Genomic DNA, 26,009 nt, shown 5'->3' on the forward strand with positions numbered 1-26,009 from the left:
TCAGATAGTTATCAGTTATTACTTGACTAGTGTTTAATGCACGAAGGAAGACAGACCGAGGAATTGGTAACAGTCAGCTGAGGAAAAGGCAGAGGGGATGATGGAGGAAAAGTTATAGCCCCGGATTGAAAATGGTGCTAGGTTCACAGTAGAGGATACAGAATATGAGTTTTTCTGGGGGTGAAAGTTATGCTGAAAGGAAAGAAGTTCATCACTAAACATGAACGCGGCTGACTTCAGTTTTCAGCAATAATCATCTCATCCTACAAACAATTCCATGGGCATAAACGCTGCAGCTCTATGCCAATAGCTCCCCCTGTGGCCAGGGGGACTGTGTTCATTCAGGTCACAGCACTGCCTCTGAGCCCTCATTCATATCTGGATATCCACTCTCTCCCAAGCCCACTTAATGACCCCAAATTAAATGTCTCACTGCACTTGAAGATAGCAGTGGTTCAGATTGTTTCCTGCTCTTGAGAGGGCCGGTGGGAGTGGGTATTTGAGCGTGAAGCCCCATGTGGGGGGAGATGTTAATTCTACTTTTTCAATGAGTCTAGTTTGCTTAATTTAAACTTTTAATTTTAGGTGTTTTTATTCAATTAATGTATAGTCACTATAGAAACATTAGGGAAATATATAAGCAAAAAGAAAAATGTTAAAAATTACCTGTATTTATGTAACATTTTATGTAATCTAAGTATCTTTTAAAAGTAAATAAATATATTTAAAAAATAAAACTCACAGTAATGATCTCATCTATAGTTCCTGGTACAAACTATAACTCCCTTTATTATTAATAATATCTAATTTTTCTTTGATCTTAATTGAAATATTTCTTGAATATTTATATTTTTAAAAAAACACATCCGTAATCCCTTAACTGGGCAGTGCGCATTATTACCAGTGAGGTTGCAGAAGGCATCATGAGGAAGTGGAAAACCAGTGACAGAAAGTCAGGGAATCTGGATTCTAGTTCTAGTTTTCCTCGACTTGCTGAATATCACACACAATATCTTAGAAGTGCACAACTTAATTTTTGTAGAGTGAAAATAAAAGGGCACGGATATTGTTGCACAAAAGTAAGCATGTTTATCTCCTGTCCTTTTCTCACTTTTGGTGAATTTTTGTCAAAAAATTAGGAAGCACCATATAGTTGGATGCTCAGAGGAGATTCAAAGGGAAGATCTGAGAAAGACACTGTCTAAAGGGAAGCAGGGAAGAGAAAACCTCAGAGCCCCTCATTTGTGGCTTTGCTCTGGGAGAAGTTGAGGGTCCTTCACTCCTGTAAGCATCAGCACATCAGGGCAGAGGAATTTGTTGTCTGCAGTCCTCAAGTGGGGCTGCAGTGGGTCCCTCTGAATGTGCTTCCAGTACTTCGGGGCTGTGGCCCAAGAGCGGTGGTGGCAGCAGAGCTCATTCCGGCTCCCACGTTCACTTCCCCAGCTGTGAGCAGGGGAAGTGGTCGGAGGCAGAGGGCAGAGTGCCAGCTTGGCCCAATGGCAATGCGAGGCTGAAAGTGGCATGGAGCCAGGACAGGTAGCCCCACTTAAGGTCCCATTAAGGATGCTCACACCCCCACTTTGGCCAGGATCAAGGCAGCATGCCGTTCATGAAAACATGAGCAGCCTGACGCCGGGACTTTGAAGATAGGAACCGCCCACCCCAAACCGGACACTGACCACAGAAACAGAGAAAGGAGCCAAAGGTGATGAATGATTAGCAGAACTGCCAGACAGCTCCAGAGACTGTGGCCACCCAGGACCTGGAAAGCTGTTTTATGTGGAAAACTCAGCTTGACCAGTGGAGCCCATGGAGTCCCTTGGAGGCCTGGCTGCACAGCGAGATGCCCCCATCCCATCCACATCCTGGAGGGCCAAGCACAGCCACCTGTCTAGCGTCATGAAATGCCAAAGTGAGCAAGACGGTCTCGTGTAACTCAGTAACCATGAGTTTATTAACTGCTGTGGTCCTGCCAGTGCTGCAGGGCACATACAGGAGTATAAGATATAATTCTTTCCCTCAAACAGCTTACAATTTATTTAAAGACACCATATGTCTACCCCCAACCCCCAGACACACATCACACATATACATGAGAGAACTCTTTAGCCTGACTGCCACTGTTCAATAGAAGTAAAATATCTCATATGTAATTTTTAATTTTCTAAGAGCCACATCAAAAATGTTAAAAACAGGTGAAATTAATTTTAATGTGCAATTATATTCAACCCAATATCTCCAAAACATTTCAGCACGGAAAAATATAAAAACTATGAATGTAATCTTTTAAATTCTTCATTTCATACTAACTCTTCAAATTCTAGTTTGTATTTTACACTAATAGCTCATCTCAGTTGAGACAAACTATTACAAGTATGTGGCTGGAGGCTACCATATTGGACTGTGGAGATTTGGACAGTATAGAAGGTTTACAGACATATGCATTTTAAATTGCAGTAAAAGGAATGGTTCGAAGAATAGTTAGAATTGGTGAGAAATGGCATCTAGAGGGCTACACTAAAAATTTGAAATATTTGTGGGATTTAGTGGTGCTGTCTAAAGTATCTTTTAATTGAACTCCTGCTTAGGAGAGGCTTCTTCTTCATCATCATCATCAAATGATTTCACTTCTTCCTGCTGCAGGGCAGCTGTACACTGATGAAGAGCAAAGGCCAGAGGGTTGTCTGGGGCTTGCGCAAGGCCACAGAAAGAGCATGTACATGGAGGTCAGCAAAAAGTCATGAACAGCTCTTCTATTCATGCCCCAAACTTTCATCTTAATTCAATTAAGAGATACTGAGCCTTTGGGTTTGTCACTGACTTACCAAAACAAGACTCAAAAGAGATGGGAAGCAACATTCTAATTTCTTGGTTTGAAAAGACATATGTGGTAAGTGGATGTGGCGCCAGTGATTGAGCTCACACCTACCACATGGGAGGTCCCTGGTTCCATGCCGGTGCCTCCTAAAGAAGACAAAGAGCTGGTGCTACAGTCAGGATGACAAGCTGACGCAACAAGAGACACAGGAAGAAAAGCATAATGAGAGCCACAACAAAGCAGGGAGCTGAGGTTCCTGATGCTTCCTAAAGAGGACAAGCAAGACAGTGAGCTGGCGTGGACAAGATGATGCAATAAGAGACTCAAGAAGAAAAACACAATGAGAGACACAGCAAAGCAGGGAATGGAGGTGGCTCAAGCAATTAGGCACCTCCTTTCCATATCAGAGGTCCAGGGCTCAGTTCCTGGTGTCTCCCAAAGAAGAAAGGGAGCTGAACAGCACAGCAAATGCAAACAATGAGGGGTTGGGCAGAAATAAATCAATAAAATAATCTTTGAAAAAAAAAGAGAGAGAACCAGCAAGATGGCAGTGGAGTAAGGGGCTCCTAGAGTCAGCTCCTGCTACAGGGCAGTTAGTAAACACCCAGAGCTATCTGGAGGTAGCTGAAGCACCTGTTTGGGCACTCCAGGAGGCCAGAAAAGCATCCTGAAACACCCTTGAAGGAATGGAAGAAGGAGATGCCCACCTGCAGATAAGACTCGTAAGTAGAGCATGCCACACCATGGAGGCTGGTGCCCATCCGCCACTAGAGGCACAAGCCGCCTCAGAAGCTGCTCTGTGGCTGGCATTGAAAGCTCCACTTCCCCAAAACAGGGGACTAAGAGACGGTTGGGCACCAATTTCAGCTACTGATGAGTAAATTCAGTGGGCTAAAGTATAATCCTGAGAACAGCTAAAATTTGAGCCTGTCCAAGTCAGAAAGAGGCCAGGAGCTGCCATCTCTGCACCTGGCATGAGGGGAAGTGCGGCAGACTGAAAATCCCAGTGCTGGTGGGGACCAGTTTCTTTCCATCCAGGTCAGATGGCAATGCTAGCCTAGGCCCCAGCGCCACCTCCAGCAGGGAGGAAGCTGCAGGGACCTGCACCAGCCTCTCCAGGAAATTACTGGAGAAGCCATAGAGGCCAATGATTATCCTACTCTGGCAGTACAAATCACCCCAGGGGCTGTTCTGTGGCTGGAACTGGAAGCTCCATTTCCCAAAAACAGGGAAGAGGAGGTGGTTGGCTGTCGATTTGGGCTACTGATTGGTAGACTCAGCTAGTTAAGATATAACCTTGGAAACAGCTGGGGTATGAATCAGCCCAAGTCAGAAAGAGGCCAGGGGCTGCCATTTTGACTGCTCCCCGTCCCACCTGAGGGGAAGCGGGGCTGACAGAAAATCTCAGTGACGGTAGGAACTGGTTTCTTTCACCCAGATCGGCATGCAGCAGTAGCCTAGACTTCAGCACCGCCTCTGTCAGGGTGGAGACTGGCGAGCCCTGTACCACCCTATCCAGGTAACTGCAGATACTTTTGACTGACACAGGCTGAATAATCGGAAGTCTACCAGGGCAACTGTGGTCATTTTGGACTCGCAGAGCATAGATTGCTGCCCACACCTGCAACTCCATCCCTGCCCCAGGCAGGGGAGAAAGGGGCATGAAGCTTCATTAGTCTCTCTTGGCAACTATAGTCTAGGCCTAAACGACTTGGATTATTCCACACAGCTATGACTCTGTCCCTTCCCCTGGCAAAGGAGAAAATTGGAAGAAGCTTCACTGGTCCCTGATGCAATGAAGGCAGCTTGAGCCTCCACAGCTTACAGCACTGACTATGTGCTTGGCTCCTATTGCACAATCAGCAAGGGAGAAAGGGTAGGAAGCCCTAAACTAAAGAGAAAAACTGCTCCCAGAATACATACTCTAGTAAGCCATATAAGCCTCCAGATGACATAAAGGAGTTGAGACAACTAATCACAGATATTCAAACAAATCTCCATAAAAATTCAGTGGGATGGCTAAATAGATTAAGGATATTAAGAAGACACTGGATGAGCACAAAGAAGAATTTGAAAGCACACAAAGAAAAATAGCAGATCTTATGGGAATGAAAGGTGCAATCAATGAAATTTAAAAAACATTGGAATCATATAATAGCAGATTTGAGGAAGCAGAAGAAAGGATTGGTAAGCTTGAAGAAATGGCCTCTGAAAGTGACATACAAAAGAATAGATGAAGAAAAGGATGGAAAAAATTTAACAAGGTCTTATGGAGCTAAATGACAGCAAAATGTGGCAAACATACATGTCATGGGTGTCCCAGAAGGAGAAGAGAAGGGGAAAAGGGCAGAAGGAGTATTTGAAGAAATAATGGTAGAAAATTTCCAAACCTTATTGAAGGGCATGGATAGTTATGTCCAAGAAGCACAACATACTTGCATCCAAAAAACTCTGAATAGACTAACTCTGAGACACATACTAATCAGAATGTCAAATGCCAAAGAAAAAGAGAGAATCCTGAGAACAGCAAGAAAAAAGCAATGCATAACATATAAGGGATAGCCAATAAGATTAAGTGCTAATTTCTCACCAGAAACCATGGAGGCAAGAAGACAGTGGTCTGATATATTTAAGATACTACAAGAGGAAAACTTCCAGCCAAGAATCTTATATCCAGCAAAACCATCTTTCAAAAATGAGGGCTAAATTAGAATATTCACAGATAAACAAAATTGAGAGAATTTCTAAGCAAGAGATCAGATTTTCAAGAAATACTAAAGGGTGTGCTAGAGTCTGAAAAGAAAAGACAGTAGAGAGTGGCCTGGAAGAGAGTCTAGAAATGAAGATTATATCAATAAAATTTGCTGAAAGTGTCAAAAGAGTGGTGAAAATAAAATGACAGATAAAGCTCCAATAGTGAGGAATAAACTCAACCACTGATGTAAAGCACTTATATTCAGAAAATTGCAACTCAATTTTAAGAGAAATCAGAAAAGGCCTAAATAACTGGAAGAACATTCCATGCTCATGGATTGGAAGACTAAATATCATTAAGATGTCAGTTCTACTCAGACTGATATGCAGATTCAATGCAACCCCAATAAAAATTCCACCAGCATTAAAAAAAAAAATTGAAAACATTATCATGAAATTTATTTGGAAGAATAAGGGTCCTGAAGAACTAGAAACATTATAAAAAGGAAAAGCAAACTCTCATCTCCAGACTTTAAATTATATTACTTAGCTATCATAAAAACAGCATGGTACTGGCCTGAAGTACCATGAACCAAATTTATGGTTCAGAAACAGACCCTCACATGTATGGTCAAATGATTTTTGACTAACCTGTCAAGGCCACATGGCTCAGGCAGAACAGTCCATTCAACAAATGGTGCTGAAAGAATTGGATATCCATAGCCTAAAGAAGGAAAGAGAACCCCTATCTCACACCTTGTCCAAAAAAGATTTTTTTAAGATATTTTTATTTCTGTCCCCTTCCCTCTCCTCTCCGCCCCCACCGCCCTGTTGTCTGCTCTCTGTGGCCATTCACTTGTGTTCTTCTGTGTCTGCTTACATTCTTGTCAGCAGCAGTGGAAATCTGTGTCTTTTTTTGTTGTGTCATCTTGCTATGTCAGCTCTCCGTGTGTGTGGCACCACTCCTTGGCAGACTGCATGGGGCGGCTCTCCTTACAGGGTGCACTCCTTGTGCAGGGGACACCCCTGTGTGGCATAGCACTCCTTGTGCACATAGCACTGCATGTGGGCCAGTTCACCACACATATCAGGAGGCCCTGGGTTTGAACCCTGGACCTCCCATGTGGTAGGTGGATGCTATATCCATTGAGTCAAATCTGCTTCCCAACCTTATCCAAAAATTAACTCAAAATGGATTAAAAACCTAAAAATAAAAGCAAGAACCATAAAACTTCTAGAAGAAATTGTAATAAAATACCTTCAAGACCTGATGGTAGATGATCAATTCTTAAAGTTGATAAGAAGAGGACGGGGGCGGGGGGGGTGGGGAGGGAAAGGGGAGAGAAATAAATAAATAAATAGATCTTTTTTAAAAATTAAAAAAAAAAAGAGGACTGAGATAGACTACTGATGTTTAATGTATGTAGAAGTTTTAATTAGCTTTACTGTAAAAGTGTGGAAATGTATAGAGTGGATAGTAACACCTAGTGAGAAAGAGCTAGTTTATAAATGGGGATGTGACTGAAAATGGTAGTCTAGATATGTAAATATTCATTGACAGAATGCTAGAGAATATATCTAGGAACTGAATAGCAAAGTAAACCAAGAGGTGGATGAGAATTGTGGTTGATGGTATAAATGCAAGAGTGTCCTTTGTGAGCTGGAGCAAACATACATCACTACTGCAGGGTGTTGGGAAAGTGGAGAAGCATGGGAAAAATAAAGCTGGAGTGACATATGGGCTGTGGTTAGAAGTAATAATATAATATTCTTGCATCTATGCAAAAGATGTACTGTGTTGATAATGAGGCAGTATGGAAAATATGAGCCAAACGTGCACTATGGACATGGTAACAATCAGATGATATTATCTTATCTGTAGCAAATGTTCCACCACAGTGTGGCGTGTTGATGGAGGGGTGTTGTTTGGGAATTCTGCACATATGCATGATTGTTTTATAAGTTTACAACTTCTGTCATAAAAAATATATTTAAAAAATAATGATAGGGTGGGTTAAAACACACCAAATGTAAGAGAAGGATTATGATTAGTAGCATGATTTTGACAGTGTTCTTACATAATTTGTAACAAATGTCTCACAACAAAGCAAGGTGTTGGTGGAGAGTTAATATATGGATCCCTGTATGATGTTATGCATGTTTGCTTTGTAAGTTCACAACTTTTGCTACACACTTAATTGTTTATGTATGTTCATATATAAATGATATAAAGATAATAATAATAGGGTTGGTTGGGGGAAAAATACTTTGATCGGTAGTAATATTTTGACAATGTTCTTTAATCATTAGTTAAAAAGGCTTAACAACATGCAAGTTATTGGTGGTAGGGTGAGTTACGATAGTCTTGTATGATGTTATTTATGTTTATTTTGTAAGTTCACAGCTATTATTATACACTTATTGTTTATTTATGTTTATGTATGAGTGATATACTTCAATAAATTGATTTTAAAAATGAAAAAAAAAAAGACATATGTGCTTTGTTTTTCCAGGGACACCAGCTCATAATTTTCTTTATCGAAATTTTCTATAATGTGGGCTTTTTATCTCATTGAAAAATTATGGTCTATATAATTCATTTCATAATACTTTTTGAGTCCCTCATAGCTGTGTTTCTTTTTCTCCTGGAAACTTTTGGGAGGGTGGAAGCACATACTCACTCTACTACCGTTTTACATATTTCTTCCATTCTGACTATGCTAGTAACTCGTGTCTGAGGACAGAACTTAAGCACCCTGAGTCTCTTTTTCCATATATCATTTCTCTTCCAAATCAGACCATTCACTCTCAAATACGACTTAACCATTGCTCTCTCTTGTTCAAGGTTCTACATTCTGCTACTCTGGTGGAAACCGGAGTATAAATTAAAAACTTCCACGTGGGAGATGCAACTAACCAACTACCAAATATTCTTGCTTCCCTTCCACAGGGTAGAGTTGCTGCTGGGAAGGAGCTGCCCTGCTAGGGACTACATTTCCCAGCCTCCCAGGGCCTGAGTTTGGGCCAGTGGAATATGTCTAGAAGTGATGTACACGGCGTCGACGCCTGGCTCATGTAACCCTCCCTCGCCTTTTCTTTTGTCCTATTTGCTGGCTGATTATGGTGGACTGTGAGGTCATAAAGAAGGGCAAAGCCGCAATATGGGAGGAGTCTGGCTTCTGAAAGACCATGGGGAGCCTGCCTGCCAACTAGGATCCCCAGTATTCAACTTCATGTTTGTGACAGAAAGAACCTTCTCCTGTGTTAAGCCAGTGAGACTTAAGGGCCTATCTGCTTTATAGCCAGGTAATTAATGTATGCAGCCTCCAGGAGGCCCACTGGGAGCTCATGCAAATGCAGCTCCTGGCCATCAACACTGATTTACAAACTACCTCAGGTGATGAAGCTGATCACTCACAGAAGCCCTTCCTCAGGCTTTCAGCAGCTCGGTGGGCATTGTCAAGCCACCTGGTTCCTGAGTCCCAGGGAAATATCCAGGGGCACAGGGGACTAAATTCACAAATCTGCCTTATGGACAATAACAGAATGGTCCTGAAGCTACTTGTTCTCATGAGGATCCTGCTTCATTCTGGAGACAATCTTCCAGTGATAGGAGCACACATGTCAAAGTGCTGTGTTTCTCACCAAGTCTTACTTACCACCTGCATTGGTGTTCTATTGCTGCATTACAGATCAACATAAACTAGGAACTTAAGCAAGCAAAATTCATTTTCTAACCTTTTCATGCATCAGGAGTCCAGTTCAGTTTAGCTGTGTCCTCTGCTCAGAGGCCTTTATTTTGGTATTCCCCTAGGCTTAAACCCATGAACCAATAATTTCCCTATTTCTTGGTATTTGTTTTCATAGCCAGGAAAAACTAAAACAAAAATAGATGGCACACTCAAATTGGAATAATTCAAGGAAGGTTTAATAAATGTACGTCTGTGTAGGTAGTGTATCCTACCACATAGGATAGTTGAGTAACAGTTGGAGCTGTTACCACATCTCAGTTCCACGGGATTTGGGATAGGAGTTCATCATATGTGCAAGGATGGTGTCATGGAGAGGAGAAATAGTGCCCTTTGGTGGTAACTACTCCTAACCTGACGTTACCAAGACCTCATTCTCCTTTCTACTCACTGAGCCCTGCCAGAAACCAGAGCATAAGGAATCCTTGATGATGTACTACCAACAATGTCAGCTTCCTGTGAGAGAAAGCATTGTGGCATGGGGAGACGATGAATTTGGAGGGGCAAACTGCAGATACATGGTATACCTCTTTTTAAGATATAAATAGCATGTATTGGATTCCTGGTTGCTAAAACAAACACCTTACAATGGATTGGCTTAGCAATAGGACTTTTTTGTTTACTATTTCAGAGGCTTGAAGATTGCTTACTCCCAGGGTTAGTAACTTCTGATTGGCTCTCAATCTTTGCAGTTTCTTGGCTTTTATATCTTATGGCTATTCACATGGCAGCATCTTCTCCTTTCTCTTCCAGTTTCTGTTGACTGCCAGCTTCTAGCTGCTCTCCTTCTGTGTCCAATATTATTTGCCTATAAGCACTTCAGCCACTTTGGATTAAGGCCCACCCTCATTCAATTTGGACACACTGTAACTAATAACACCCTCGATGTCCTATTTACAGATAGGTTCATATCTCATTTGACTGTGGGTTGGGATCTGAACAAGACTTGTATGGAGGGCACGACACATTCCCCAATTTAGGGTAACCATAAATCTAGATTTGTTTGAGCAGTTTTGTTTTTACCTGTTGGTCCAGGGCAATAATTAATTTTGCCCCTTTCTCTCTCAAGTGACCAGATTTGAATGATAATTTATTTGGTCATTCTGTTATAGGTTAAAATCCAACTGTATCCCTATTCAAATGGAGATCTAATTTGCTGTGGTGTACTTCAAGTAAGGCAGTTACACAATCTCTGCAAAGGCTCTTCATCAAATACCTCTCTCTCTATTGCTCTATGGCTGCAAGAATTCTTGTAAGGAGAAAACTTAAGACTTTCTCAAATGATAATAAGAACAATCTGTCTCCATTATTTAGATCATGTGATCCTGATTTTCTTCACTTAGTCTTTTTCACTTCATCTTGAACATCATTTCATATTAGAAAATACAGATTTATCTTTTTAAAAAAAAGTTTTATCTAAACATTTCTAAAATTTACCTTTATACCTACCAAACAACAAACCCTCTGCCCCCACTTTTCCAATCTACTTTGTCTCTATGACTATTTTTTCTAGATATTTCATATGAGTGAGATCACACTGTTTGTCCTTTTGTGACCACATAATATTCTCAAGGTTCATCCATGTTGTTGCGTGTCTCAGAATTCATTCCTTCATACAGCTGAATAATATTCCGTTGTGTGTGTAAAATACCTTATGTATATCCACTCATCTGTTGATGGACACTTGGGTTGTTTTCACCCTTTCAATATGAGAATAATGTTGAACATTGGCATACAAGTATCCATTTGTGTCCCTGTTTCAGTGTTTGGTAGTGTGCAGCTAGGAGTGGACTGCCTTGTCAGTTTGTCATTCTATATTTCATTATTTGGTCATTCTATATTTAACTATCTGAGGAATCTCATACAATTTTCCTCAATAGCTGTACCATTTTACGTTCTCCCAACAATGCAGAAATATTTCAGTTTCACCACATCCTCTCCAACTCCTGCCCCCCTTTTTAAGTTTAAATACTGGTCATCCTAGTGAGTATGAATTGGTATCTCATTGTTTTGATTTGCATTTCCCTACTGGCTTATGTCAATGAGCATCTTTTCATGTGCTTATTGGCCATTTGTGCACCCTCTTTGAAAGATGCCTATTCAAGTTCTTTTTCATTTTTAATTGGATTTTTGTCTTTTTGCTGTTGAATTTTAAGTGCTCTTTTCATATTCTGGTATTAAACACTTATGACATATATGATTTGCAATATTTTCTCCCATTTTGTAGGTTGTCTTTTACTTTCTTGATAGTATTCTTTGATGTACAAAAATTTTTAATTTTGATGATGTGTAGAATTTATCTATTGTTTCTTCTTTTACTTGTGCTTTTGGGTTCTTTTTTAAGACTCCATCATAAATTCATGGTTTTGGAGATTTCCCCCTATGTTATAAGAGTCATATGGTTTTAGCTCTTGTATTTAGTTCTTTGTCTAAGTTTTTCTTATATTTAGGTCATTGATCCATTTTAAGTTAATTTTTGTATGTCTTCTTTATTTTGGAGGTACCGTGGCTGAGGATTGAACCCAGGACCTTGCATGTGGGAAGCTGACCCTCAACCACTGAGCTACAGCAGCTCTTCTTTTTATGTGTCTTCTAACTTAATTCTCTTGCATATAGCTATCCAGTTTTTGCAGCGCAATTATGTTTAAAAGACTACTCTTTCTCAACTGCATGCCTTGTTGAAAATCAATGGGTCATAGATGTGTGGGTTTATTTCTGGACTTTCAGTTCTGTTCCTTTTATCTCTTTGTCTTGTAATGCCCATACCACACTCCTTTGATTACTTTATCTTTGCTGTAAGTTTTGAAATTGTAGAGTGTGGTTTCTCCAACTGTTCTTTTTTTTTCAAGATGTTTTTGTTTATTCAGGGACCATTAAAATTTCATATGGATGGGCATAGAATGTCTGTCATTTATGTAAAGGTCTAATTTCATTTCTTTCAACAGTGTTTTGTGGTTTCCCATGTAGAAGTTTTTTTCCTCCTTGATTAAATTTATTCCTAGATATTTTATTCTTTTAGATGCTACTGTAAATGGAATTGTTTTCTTAATTTCCTCTTCAGATTATTCATTGCTAGTATATAGAAAAACAATGGATTTTTGAGTGTTGATCATGTGCTCCACAACTATACTGTATTTATTAATTTCAATACCATTTGAAAATTAATTTCTCTAGATTTTCTCCATACAGGATCATATCATCTGCAAATAGAAATAATTTTACTTCTTTCTTTCAGATTTGGTATCTTTCACTTTTCTTGTCAAATTGCTCTGGTTAAATTTCTTTTACAATGTTGAATAGCAATGGTCTTGTTTCTGATCCTAAAAGAAAATTCATTCTTTCAACATTGGAGTATGATATTAGCTGTGGGTTTTCATAAAAGCTGTGGCTTTTATTATGTTCAGGAAGTTCCTTTATATTCCTAGTTTATTATTTTAATCATGAAAGGATTTTGACTTTTGTTAATTGGCTTTTCTGCATCTATTGAGATGATGATGTGTTTTTTATTTTCTCTTTCATTTTATTAATGTGGTTTATTACATTGATTGATCTTTGTATTTTTTTATTTTTGTTTTTTATTTTATTTTATTTTTTTCAGCAAATGACCATTTTATTAGTTACACAGCACAAGGGTCCAAAAGAGAAAGGGAAGAGATCTTACTGTGGTCCATCTCCCAAGGAGGCCAACTGCTTGGAACAGGGTGTGTGGATGGCAGCCCCACATGTCTACTTCTTCTTGGAGAGGAGAGACAAATCTGTGCTGCTTGAAGGCAGGATATTTATACAACCCGAGGAGGAAGGGTCCTGCCACTGACAGTTTTACCCTGATAAGCAACTGGAGCTCCTTGTTCCATTAAACCTAACTCCACTAGACCTAACATCACCCCTGGGCTGCAGAATGGAAACATGCTGAAATATCCACATATTAATACAACAGAAAGGGAGGAGGGGTTGGCAAGGGCTGGATATGCCCATGACATCCCCAGCAGTGTCCTTCAAAAACTCTACCTGCACAGTTGAGTTGTTTAGTCCTAACATCTGCACAGCAAACATACGACCACTTCTGCCCTGCCCTCAACACAGAACTTTTTTTTTCTGGTCTTTATTTATTTAGGTCCCCATGTACCCCCCACCACCTTCACCCCACTCCTCCCATAACAACAACCTCCTCCATCATCATGGGACATTCATTGCATTTGGTGAATACATCTCTGAGCACTGCTGCACCACATGGTCAATGGTCCACATTATAGTTTACACTCTCTCCCAGTCCACCCAGTGGGCCATGGGAGGACATACAATGTCCAGTAACTGTCCCTGCAGTACCACCCAGGACAACTCCAAGTCCTGAAAATGCACCCACATCACATCTCTTCTTTCCACTCTCCACCCTCCGCAGCTACCATGGCCACTTTCTCCATCTCAATGCTACATTTACTTCCATTACTAATCACATTAGTTCCAGATAGAAATATCAATAAGTCCACTCTAATCCATACTCTATTCCTCCATTCTGTGGACCCTGGGATGGTTATGTTCACTCCACCCTGTATCGAGAGGGTGCTTCTATTCCACATGGATGATGGATGCACTTCTCCTGCTTTCAGTTGTATACTCTTGGCTCCCTGGTGTAGTGGTTGACCTTCTTCACCTCCCTGTTAGCTGGCTGGGGTAAGTCCAATAAACCAGAGGGTAGGAGTTGCAAGTCTGTTGAGGCTCAGGGCCTTGATCTTTGTATTTTGAACCATGCTTGCATTCCCAAGATAAATTCCACTTGGTCATAGTCCATAATCCTTTTAATATACTGTTGGATTGGATTCAGTTTACTAGTATTTTGTTAAGGATTTTTGTTTCTACATTCATAAGGGAAATTGGTCTGTAATTTTATTCTTTTTTGTTGTCTATCTGATTTTTTTTTAAGATTATTTTATTTATTTGTTTCTCCCACCCCCTTGTTGTTTGCATGTGTTGTATCTGTTTGTTGTGTGCTGGTCTTCTTTTTTTAGGAAGCACTGGGAACTGAACCCAGACTTTCTGTGTGGCAGGCAGAAACTCAGTCATCTGAGCCATACTGGCTTCCCTCTATCTGATTTTGGTTTCAGACTACTGCTGGTCTTCATAGAGAACGCTTAGGGAGTGTCTCTTTTCTTGACTTTTTTTTGAAGATTTTGAGAAGGATTGATATTAATTCCTCTTTAAATGTTGGTAGAATTTACCATCGAAAACACTTGGTCCTGGGCTTTTCTTTGTGGGTAGTTCTTTGTTACTGACTCAATCTCTCTCCTGTTCTTTGATATGTATATTAGTTCACTTGATGGTGTCCCATAGGTTCCTCAGGTTATGTTCATTTTCCTTCAGTCTTTTTAATTTCTTCAGACTAGATAATTTTCATGGCCTTATCTTTGAGTTCACTGAAATTTTCTTCTAGGTGCTCAAATTTGCTGTGAAACCATTCTATTGAAATTTTCATTTCAGATAGTACTCTGGCTCCAGAATTTCTATTTGGTTGCTCTTTATAATTTCTATCTTATTATCGAAATTCTCATTTTGTTCATATATTGTTTTCATGATTTCCTTTAGTTCTTTGTCCAAGTTTTTCTTTCATCCACTGATCCTATTTAAGAGAGCTACGAATTGCTTTGATTAGTACTTCCATTTACTGGGCTTCCTCCAGGATAGTCTCTGTCAAAATCTTTTTTCCCTGTAACTGAGCCATGCTTTCCCTCTCTCTTTATATGGTTTGGTGTTTTTTGTTTTTGTTGAGAACTGGACATTCTGAGTGTTATATTATGACCACTCTGGAAATTTAGTTCTCCCACTCCTCAGTCCTCAAGGCTTTGTGAGTTTACATATTGAGGACTGAAACCATCTGTTTTTGTTTTGTTTTATTTTGTTTTCTTTTCCTCAGGGATCCACCAGACTGCCCGCTGCCCCCAAAAGGGTGCACTGCCTTTCCAAGTCTTCTGATAGATGTGGTGTGACACCACTGCTATTGAGAGGTTAGATACCAAGAAACCAAGCCAGTATCTGTGCTGGTCCTGCAGAAATCTGCTAGATGAAAGAGAGAGAAAGAAAGAGAGAGAGGGGATGGAGGGGAGGGGAAGGGAGGGAAAGGAAGGATGCCTCTACAAATTTACCAATAGATGCCAGTAGGAAGTCAGAAGCTGTTGTTTTGAGACACCTGAAATTGAGGTTCGTGTCTACACTGGTCCCTCAAGTATGTGCCAGATCTACCTAAAATGGCAATCCCAACTTTGTGGAGAACAAGGTATCTTCTGCCCACCCTGGGTCCCACTGGTCACATTCAGAATATGGATCACTATTTCCCAGCCTCTGGCATGAGGCTGAGAATTGGAGGATGGCTGCTGGCTTGTGCATACTCTCACTTATGAAAGCTTGAAAGCTCAGAAGCCACTCCCTTTTTTTGGCACACCCAAGGTTGTTATAAGTTTCTAGTCTGGTTCCATAATTTCTACCCTGTTAATTTCATTCTCTTTTCCCAGCCCATTCATTTTTCTAGTGGAAGGAGTGATCTGTCGAACTTTGCACTACACTGTTTTTCAAATTTACCTTTCCAGTCATTTTAATTCCTGTATAATGCTTCTTAATTTAATTAGCCATTTCTGTATTGACTAACATTTTTAATTTAAATTTCTCTATGGAAACATTGCTTCAGTGACCATTCTTGTAGATTCCTCTTTGTGTGTATGTGTCTTTCTAGAATAGATTCTGTATTAGACTTCTTAGCTCCAACAACAGAATCCACTTTGGCTAGTTTTGGAGAAAAGGAATGTAATGAAATAGATTACTTGGTTCATACAATCATTGGGAGGTTTGGAGAAAGAGGCTTCAGGTTAAGTTTGAAGGACCAAAGCTCAGATCCTCACTACTGAAGTGGGCTGAGGGAGCTGCCTCTCCTGGCAAAGACCCCAAACTACACAACTGCAAACTGATGTGATGAGGAAGTCTGTGATGCATGCCTCTGTGCTGCGAAATAGAAGCCTCCTGCAGGCCAACTTCCTCACATGTCTCATTTCTGAGTTGAAGTCTTGAGTGGATGTGTCTAGTCAGTCACATGTCTGTACCCTACCTACAAGGTAGGCCAGGAATTTAAGTACATTCACAGAGAAGCAGGCCTGATAAGGTGGAAACTGATCAAATATAGGGAGAGTGTTTTAAAGTTGTTCTTAGGCCCCCAAAACAGATGTCCACTACACATCAAGAAGTGGAGTTGTTTGCTTGAAAGATAGGTGCTTTTTAAATTTTGACACATTCTGCCAAACTGCCAAAGGAAATGTGGACCAATTTACACTGCCACTTACAGTGAAGGATAATTCCCTTTTCCCCACATATTCTTCAGCAATGGATAATACCGTATCTTTAAAAATTCTGACAATTTGACAATCAGCCTGATGGGGAAAAATCCCACTTTATTTAAATATGCATTTACTTATAATTAGTTAAGCATATATTTCTTATGTTTATTTGCCATTTGTTCTTCTTAGAATGTTCATTTATAACCTTTGTCCATTTTTTTCCTATAAGGTTGCCTTTTTCATTTGTTGGTTAATGTTTGAACATCTTGCTACGCTCTGGGTAATAAATTTTTTGCCTATTACATATGCTGGAAATTTTTTTTCCCAGTGACACTTTTTTATTTATTTATTTATTTTTTAAAGATTTATTTATTTATTTAATTCCCTCCCCTCCCCCGGTTGTCTGTTCTCTGTGTCTATTTGTTGCATCTTGTTTCTTTGTCTGCTTCTGTTGTCAGCGGCTCGGGAAGTGTGGGCAGCGCCATTCCTGGGCAGGCTGCACTTTCTTTCGCGCTGGGCGGCTCTCCTTAGGGGCGCACTCCTTGCACGTGGGGCTCCCCTACACGGGGGACACCCCTGCGTGGCACGGCACTCCTTGCGCGCATCAGCACTGCGCATGGGCCAGCTCCACACGGGTCAAGGAGGCCCGGGGTTTGAACCGCGGACCTCCCATGTGGTAGACAGATGCCCTAACCACCCAGTGACACTTTTTAAAAAGATCTTTTCTTTCTTGAATCTTTTAGTTATAGGAAATTTAAATAAGAGCCATAGTAAAATGTGCAATCTTTCAGAGCTTTTCTCTTACTCAAGAAAATTTTTCATGTATCTTACTGTAAAATATTTTCCTTCATTTCCTTCAAAATACTTTTATAGCATTGTTGCTACTGTTTAACTTGTCAATCCATCTTTAATTTTTTTTGTGCATTGTGTGACATTTAAACGAACTTTTTTTAAATGTACGTAGAAGGTTTTTTTAAGATACATAGTTTGCATAAAATGTTACATTAAAAAATATAAAAGGTTCCCATGTACCCCACTCCCCACCCCACCCCCACTCCTTCCACATCAACAACCTCTTTCATTAATGTGGAACATTCATTGCATATGATGAATAGATTTTGGGGCACTGCTACACTGCAAGTATTATAGTTTACATTGTGGTTTACACTCTTCCCCAGTCCATTCAGTGGGTTATGGCAGGATATATAATGTCCTGCATCTGTCCCTGCAATACCATTCAGGACTCCCAAATAGAGAGCCATTTAGCCCTCATAAGAACTGAAGAGCCCATCCATAATGTGCATTTCATTCTCACATTATATGGATGCATTTCTGGCATCTCTATTATGCCTTGCTGATTTATGGGCTTATGTTACTTGCTCCTACCTGTTTTAATTATTGAATATTTATAGTGTATTATGAAAGTCGTTCAAGATATTTCCTCCTCATTTTTTCCTTCTCATGTGTTCTTTTCCAGGTGCACTGAATTCTATTAAAATCACATTGGAAATTTTTGATTGAGAGTGCATTTAATGTTTCTATAAATGCAGATATGTTGCCTGCATTATATATATATATATATATATATATAATATGTATTTTATGAGGTACTGGGGATTGAACCTAGGACCTTATACATGTGAAGCAAGCACTCAACCACTGAGCTACACCCCCTCCTCTGGAAGATACATTTTATGTGATATTATGTTGAAAGAAATTCATTAATTACCAGAGATTTGGATATCAGTTTAGAACTGGGGTGCAAATGACTTGTTAGAAGCTACCAGGAAGTGTTTTCTGGATTTCTTCATCATTTACCATGGCTGTATTCAAGGAAAGCAATAGATAAGAGGTCCCAGAAGAAAAATAATGGGAGAGATCCCAGGAAATAGGTGTAACAGGAGAAATAAGAAGGATTGGAAACACTTAGCTCAAGAAACATGATGTCTCAGGCTCCACACTGACCTGCCCCCAGAAATGTAGGTCTGGGCCTGGAGGCTAGAGTCTCCCCAGCCTCTCCACACTAAGGGGAGCCTGGGGACAGGGCCAGAAGGTCTGTCATGTGCACACTCTGTAAGAGGACTTGGAGTAATTATGCTCTGCTGCTCATGCACATTGGGGCTCCTTGCTGTTTCCTTTCCATCCATTTCATTTTCCCCAGCAGTCACATTCTCCTTATCTGCAGAGGAGTCAGTGGGCTCCAGACATACCAGGTTAAATCCCTGTCCTATTGCAGATGCCCTGAGCCATAAGTAAATTAACCTGATGGAGTGTTAGTTATTTCATATAAAAAATGGAGATTTCTGGAATACCAAGGAGCATACCTAATAGAGGTACAGTATAAAATTGTATACAGATATACAATTCCAAACAAGTGGATTTCATTACAACAAGCAGATTTTTATGGATAGGAAGAGAGTGGGCCTGCTTCTTAGGAGATGATTCAGGTTTTAGGACCATCCATGTCTCCTGAGAGTTCACAGAAAGAAACTATATTTAAAAGAGACAGGATGGTGAGGCTCTGAAAGCAAATGAGGCTTTATTAGGCACCAACTAATATATTCTTCTGGAACATGCAAAGGGAATTAGGTAACTAGAACAGGATAAATTTGCAGCCCCTAGGAGCCTATCTTTTAGTTGGTGAAGGAAAACCTCTCAAGGAAAGACAACATGAGAAATGGCAAGGCAGAGTGTATCAGCAGCGTGGGCAAAATAACAAAACAGATTTAGCTGAGTTTTGCTGAAGAGTTTCAAATCAACGGGATGTTTGAGAATTTGGGGGGGAAGGATTATTTTATGTTTGTGGTGAAAAAGGATCGAATCTGGGTACAAAATAGCATGATACCATAAAAATGTGAGTGGTGATGACGTTTTCTAAGTTGTAGAGAGTGGTATTTGACAAAGGCTCAAGGGTAGAATATAGTAATTTAGCATCTAGTAAATTGCTGATGAGCTTGGTGGTAGTTAAACAAGCAACTAAGCACCTTGTTTTGGCTGGATTAGATCACGATAAAAAAAGTGGTGACAGCTAATGAAAATCTGGTTTACGGAGATTTGAAAAATTGATATGGGAAAGTGTTAATTCTCACTTTACCTGCAAAATTGCTTATTTGCTCAAATTAAAAATTAAATTCTTATCATTTCACCCAGATGGGCTAAGTAAATTGCACTACATCTGTCTGTGCTGTTTCCACATGATGGTGTCACTTTAATTGGCAAACAGAAATACCTGCCATTGCAGTTTTGACTTGTGAGAACTCTTCATTCCTCAGGTAAAAGGCAATCTACTGTGACGGGGGAAGGAGCTAGTGATAGCATGACTTCTGGACTCTTCTTTCCTCCCTTCTTTTTATTGCATTTTCTTCACACCATTGCATTTCTTGCACACTTCCCAACTCCCTTGGACCTTGTTTTCCTCTCCCACCTCTCCTCCTCCATTAAATCCCATCAAAATCCCTTTTTCATGTCTCTTTCTCACTCATCACCTCAACAACTACAGACTTAGGGAAAGGGTTTGCCACAAGAGTTGGGGACCACCTTCTCTCCTTCAGGGCCATTACCTTCACTGAGACCAAAGAGGATACAATGCATGTGGCTGAGAAAACCCACAAAGGAAATATGAATGGGTTTTGTGTCTGGTATTCTTGGCCCTGCCTTAAGGTGAACTCTTTGAAAGGATTAGTTAGTCATCTTTCTCTGGTGGTTCCAGGTCCTGCACCAACTTGAAGAGGGGTTCTGGAGTGCTCACATCATGTGGAGCTTCTTTAGACCTCAACTTTGAGCTGGGACCAAAACAATACCAGAAGGAAGAGAAACCATAGATTCCCAACAGGCATGAGGCATTGATCATCACATGCCAGCAGAAGAAGGTGGTGACAAACATGATGTCTCTGATGTCGTCATCCTGCCATGCATAGCCGGTGACTGGTCTGTATAGAATAAAGCCCGCCTGCATCAGCCAGGAGCCCATTGTCAGAAACAGAAAGGTTTCAATCAGCCAGAGGTGAGACATGTCTGGAGCCCACAGCTCTGCAGTCAACACCAGTATCATCAGGAACACCACCAACATGAGCAGAGAATGAACCTGCAGGTCCACCCCTGCTGACATCTGAGTATGTGATACCGACAGCAGTAGGAGCACATAGAAGGCCAGGACCAGGGCACCTTTTTCTAATATCACGCATCTCTGAGGCAGCAAGTTCTTGCTCATGACGTCTACACAGCCAGTGAGGATCAAGAGGATGAACATAGTGAGGTGCTGCCACTCTTTGGGATACATAAACTTCGGTGGCATCTGCTTGTTCATCAGCACCATCCCATCATCAAGGCAGAGAACCACATAAGCTGTTAAGATAGAGCCAGTCACCATCTTCACCAAACCACCAAAGGATATTTTCCACAGCCTTGTCCATCTCCCCTTATTCTTGGGATGACATGGAGGATACAGGAGAGAGTCATTGAATATCATAGCTTTGGAGACCACCATTGTCTGATATATTCCAAAAGAGAAAAGATATAGCCCTGGGTAAAAATGACCATTGAACTTTCCCATGGAATTACAGGTCTGTCTAAGGGGTGCAGAACAAAGCTCAGGTCCTTCTCCCTTTTTCTCCCTCAGGACACCCTCAAGTTTTGGGCTGTTTATAGAGAGCTAATGTCTACCTATTTTTATCATCTCCCTCTGCCCACTACTTCTCCACAGAATGAAAAGTTCTAGACAGCATCCTACGCTTTCCTTGGAGTGGACCTCATTGTTCCATTCCATTTTAGTACACTGGGAACTAACTGACTTCTGCTAAAGAAGGAAGATGGATATTTCCTAGTGCACCTCTGTGGGAATGTGTGCTCTCAGTGGCTTGATTTTGGACCCTTGGGTGCTTCTGGTCACTGTTGTCTAGTTGTCATCTCTCCCATAGTGTGCTCCCCTCTGCTCCTTCCCAACTTAGAGGAGCAATGGAGAGATGTGTGAGCATGGGGACTATCTAGAGAAGGCTTAGGTTACTCACAGACCTTTGTATATCCTTGAAGACTCCTTATAATATAGCAAGAAAATATATAATATTTCTTGTTATAATATAACAAGAAAATATAATTCTTGTCATTTACTGAGTTAAATATATTCTTCCTGAAATATGAAAATTTACAGACATCTACATATTTAACCACATATAAGCACACTCAGCACCTACCTGGCCTCTTCATTCTTCTGTAACAGAGAGATTTTGGGACCACCAAGAAAGTCCCTCAGCTGCCCCTAAATGTCTCTTCACTAGCCAGTAGGTGAACATGAAAAGCCATCTTCTGAGGTCAATTTTGGGGTGTTAAGGTATATCTTACCAAAATGTAGATATGTTGAGAGGAGTAGTTCTACTGAGCCACTTACATTTTAATGTGAATTAACTTCCCAACTTTTATCTCTCTTGAATTATCATTTGTTACATGTCTAATACTAATAGGAAGATAGAGTCCCTCCTATGAACTGGTTGGCAGTCAGCTACACATGAGGGATTGCATCCAGTGCAAGAGTCTTCAAAAGTATGGTAAAAACAAGTTACAGGCATTTGAAGACATATCCTGGGCACACAATGGTTCTGGGTTCATTGCAAAGGGTACAGAGAATAGGAGTTTCTCTGGAGGTGACAGTGTGCTGAAGGGAGAAGTTCATCACTAAAAATGAGCTATGCTGACTTCACAATATTCTGCATAATTGTTCATTTCTCATGGTATAAACAATGCTGTGGGGCACAGAAGAAGCACCTATATCCTCATAGCTCTTTTGGTAGGGACAAGGACAGTTTATACTCAAGTGACAGCATTCCTCTGAGCCTTCCCTCTCATACAAATGTCTATTCTTCCCAAGTCCACACAATGCTCCCCAAATCCAATCTCTCTATACTTTTGAGGATGGAGGTCTTTTCTTGCTAGTTAGAGAATGGGTGTAGAAATGCCACAAGATAGAGAGCTTAATATAGCTTTATAGGGGGCTTGTTTACTTTGTTTCATTTTAAATTCAACTTCCTTTCCTTTCTCATACACAAGTGTGGCATAGACTAACTTATGATTCACCAAATTCATTTCCTTTTCTTCTTTGGTGTACCAATAGACCACATTTCCCACTCTGCCTTGCAGTTAGAGGCAGACTTGCAACTAAGTTCTAGCCAATGGAATGTGAATGGAATTGTTCTGTATTACTTCCTGGTCTAGCCTATAACATCCTTCTTCATGTACTCTTCCATACTGCTTTCCTTTCTTCTGACTTCATGCAGTGTCACAGCTTATTTGAAAGTCTTATGTTGTTCAGAATAGGGGAGATCCGATAGGTAAGGAACAGGGCTGTCTGCATTATTCCTTGTAGGAGACCTGTGTACCCACCAGGAAAATCCATTTCAGATTAGAGTAAACAAAAACAGACATGATTTGGTTAAGTAACAAAAGTTTTTGTGTTTGTTTGTTATAGTAGCTAGCTCATCCTAACTAATATAAAAGTAATAATAGCCATTGCAGAAAAATTTGGAAAAACACATAAGCAAAAAATGACCACTGAACTTTCCCATGGAATTACAGGTCTGTCTAAGGGTGCAGAAAAAAAGCTCAGGTCCTTCTACCATTTTTCTCCTTCCTGGCTTTAGGAAGGCAGGGCTGTGAAATGCAAAGAAAACTGGAAATTAAGAGGCCAAGATTGCAATCCCAAAATCTTCCAATTAGCTGTTTCAGTTTTTCTTTTAGAAAAAAAGAGAATTGTGGTAACTGTGTGTGAGAGAAAGAAAGCACAAGGATAGAAACATGGGGATTGTTGCATAGATGAGAGTGTATTTATTTATTCCCCAATCTTTTTTTCCAAAAAACCAGTGGTAAAAGCACCTGAAAAATCTCAAAGAGCTGAATGCTCAGGGAGAGGAGATACAAAGGAGTTTTGTGAGAATGACACTGCGATGGACTGTCTTTGGTTCTTGCCTTTTTCTCTAGGAAATTATTGAGCAGCTCTGAAGGGGAATGATCCTTGGTGCAGCAAAATGTATTGGCCCACTATGTGTTTATCATTAACAAAGGGCGCACATGTCTGATGGGCCCAGTTCTATCTACAGTGGACTGCAGGTCTCAGAAAGGGTTGCATTCACTCACTGTAATATTATGTATAGTTCCAAAGGGTTGCAGATCTAAGGGACATGGAGGAGGCTGGGGAACAGCAGATACCATTAATCTCCTGACCTCCACATTTATGTCCTCCCCTTGGCCACTCCTGGCTGCTGGGAATCAGAAGAAGAAGGCAGAAGTACACCAGAGTATACAAACACACCAGAAGGTCAAGGTTGAAAGTGGCAGTCTGCAGGATAGGTAGCTCCACATAAAGTCCTCTATGGGATGCTCAGGCCCCTGCTTTGGCCAGGTATCAAGGTACATGATGTTCATTAAGACATAAGCACCCTGATCCCAAGACTTTGAAGATAGGAATCACCTATCCCAAACCAGATACTACCCAAAAGTACAGAGGGGGAAGCCAAAGGTGGTGAATGATTAGCAGAACTGCCAGACAGCTCCAGAGACACCAAGTACTTGGACACCAAGTACTTGGAAAGCTGTTTTATGAAGAAAACGCAGCATGGCCAATGGAACCCATGGAGGGCCTTCATGGCTGGGCTGCTCCATCTCACTTCCCCTGCACTTCCAGGGTCCTCAGGCACAGCCACTTGTTTGGCATCACAAAATGCCAGAATGAGCAAGAAGATCCTTGGGGATACACTAAACATGACTTTACTAACTGTGGTGATATAATCTTGAACTCATAGAGTTTACAATATAGTTAAAGATGTAGCACACACACATGTACAAGGAATGCATAAATATATATTAACTGGAGAATTATTTAGAATCAGAGACCGTCATACTGAGTGGTGTGTAGAGTGCATTGTAGAGGATTTCAGTTGATAGATCACAGGGTAGGTACATGTTTAGTCAGAATCATCTCTAGATATAGCCTACAAAAACAATTCCAGTAACTGAAGGAAGGTTTTAGTGTGGGGTTCTTCAAAAGCACCTTTTAATATGTTTCTCTTTTGTTGCTTAGGTCATCATCATCGTTGTCCTTCTCCTCCTCATCATCATCATCAATGTTCTTAACTCACCTGGTTTCATTGAACAGATCTAGATCCAGGAGAAGGACGACCAGCTGTATGGCCAGGAGCTTGGTTAGTACCTCACAGGCTGCGTTTCTGGGGAATCAGTACAAGGTCAGCCTTTAGCTCATCTGGCCTAGACTGGTCTCATTAGTTCAAGTAGGGCTGTGAAAGATATTTTTGTTTGCTACTCCAGAACTGCTTTCCATCTTTATCGACTCTATGCCTCAGGAGGCTGAGAATTTCCTTTCTGATGAAGAAAACCCTTCCATCTGAAAGAAAAAGCCTTCTGTATAAAAACTTTTTGATCACTCCATTTGGAGAGTTGCATTCCTAGGGGACCCCAATCTTTTTTGGGCCCCTTCCCACCACCCCTAGTCACCTCTTCCACATCCATAATAAGAGTTATATCCCAATATAGCCCAGACAAACATATACATGACCTGGTTTGGGGTGGAAAAGATAATCTGTAAACCAAAATAATTATAAGATCTCACTTATCAGTATTGGCAGGAGTGTTGGGAGCATGTATGGAATGAATTCTAAAGATGTATGACCAAGTAAAATGAAAGTTAAGGACTGATTAAAACTTGTTTACCAATATGAGTTTATTTACCTGAGATTCTGAATTCATTATAATATGAGCATCTAGGATTGGTGTACATAGTCTGTCAGGTTGGCCAATTGAAACATGGACTCACTGGTGGCCTACAGTTAGTGAAGTTGACGTAATGGAATTTTCCTAGCAAAATCTAGAGAAACACTACCAAATTTAACTTTCTGCAATGATGGAAATTTTCTAGAATTTCCTCTGTCCTGTACTATAACTATTAGCCACAGGTGGCTTATGAGCACTTGAAATGTGGCCATTGCAAGGAAGGAACTGAATTTTAAATTTTATTTAATTTTAATTAGTTTAAATTTAAAAAGATAGATGTGTCTAGTGGCATATTAGATGATGCAGCTCTATTGTAAGAAGTCTAAGGCTCAGAGGAATGGCTCTGCTGGAATGGGTATATAAAGGACAACTTCCTTGGTCACCCCTTAATCAGCCCAACAAGGGTCTGGCAGAGACTTCCTTTTTCATCTGAGTCCACTGTGGCTTCATCCTAATGGTTTTGATATATATTGTATTTTCATTATAATTCACTTCCTTTTTTATTAGGGAAGTTATGGGTTTACAGACTAAGCATGTATAAAATACAGGATTCCCATATACAACACCTTGCTTTGGTGTGGTACATTTGTTACAATTGATGAAACCACATTTTTTTGTTGTTGTTTGTTTGTTTGTTTTGTGTGTGCGGTTTTTTAGGTT

General features: G+C 40.4%; 1 protein-coding gene across 1 annotated transcript; it reads right to left on the minus strand.

Annotated features, from left to right (window-relative positions):
- Positions 1-20,259: 20,259 nt before the first annotated feature.
- LOC101412416 (transmembrane epididymal protein 1-like) lies at positions 20,260-21,129 on the minus strand. The gene has a single exon (XM_012529236.2). It carries the CDS (start codon positions 21,127-21,129, stop codon positions 20,260-20,262), a length of 870 nt encoding a protein of 289 aa, XP_012384690.2.
- Positions 21,130-26,009: the final 4,880 nt, after the last annotated feature.

The sequence above is a fragment of the Dasypus novemcinctus genome, chromosome 13, assembly GCF_030445035.2.
Source record: "Dasypus novemcinctus isolate mDasNov1 chromosome 13, mDasNov1.1.hap2, whole genome shotgun sequence".
Lineage (NCBI taxonomy): Eukaryota > Metazoa > Chordata > Mammalia > Cingulata > Dasypodidae > Dasypus > Dasypus novemcinctus.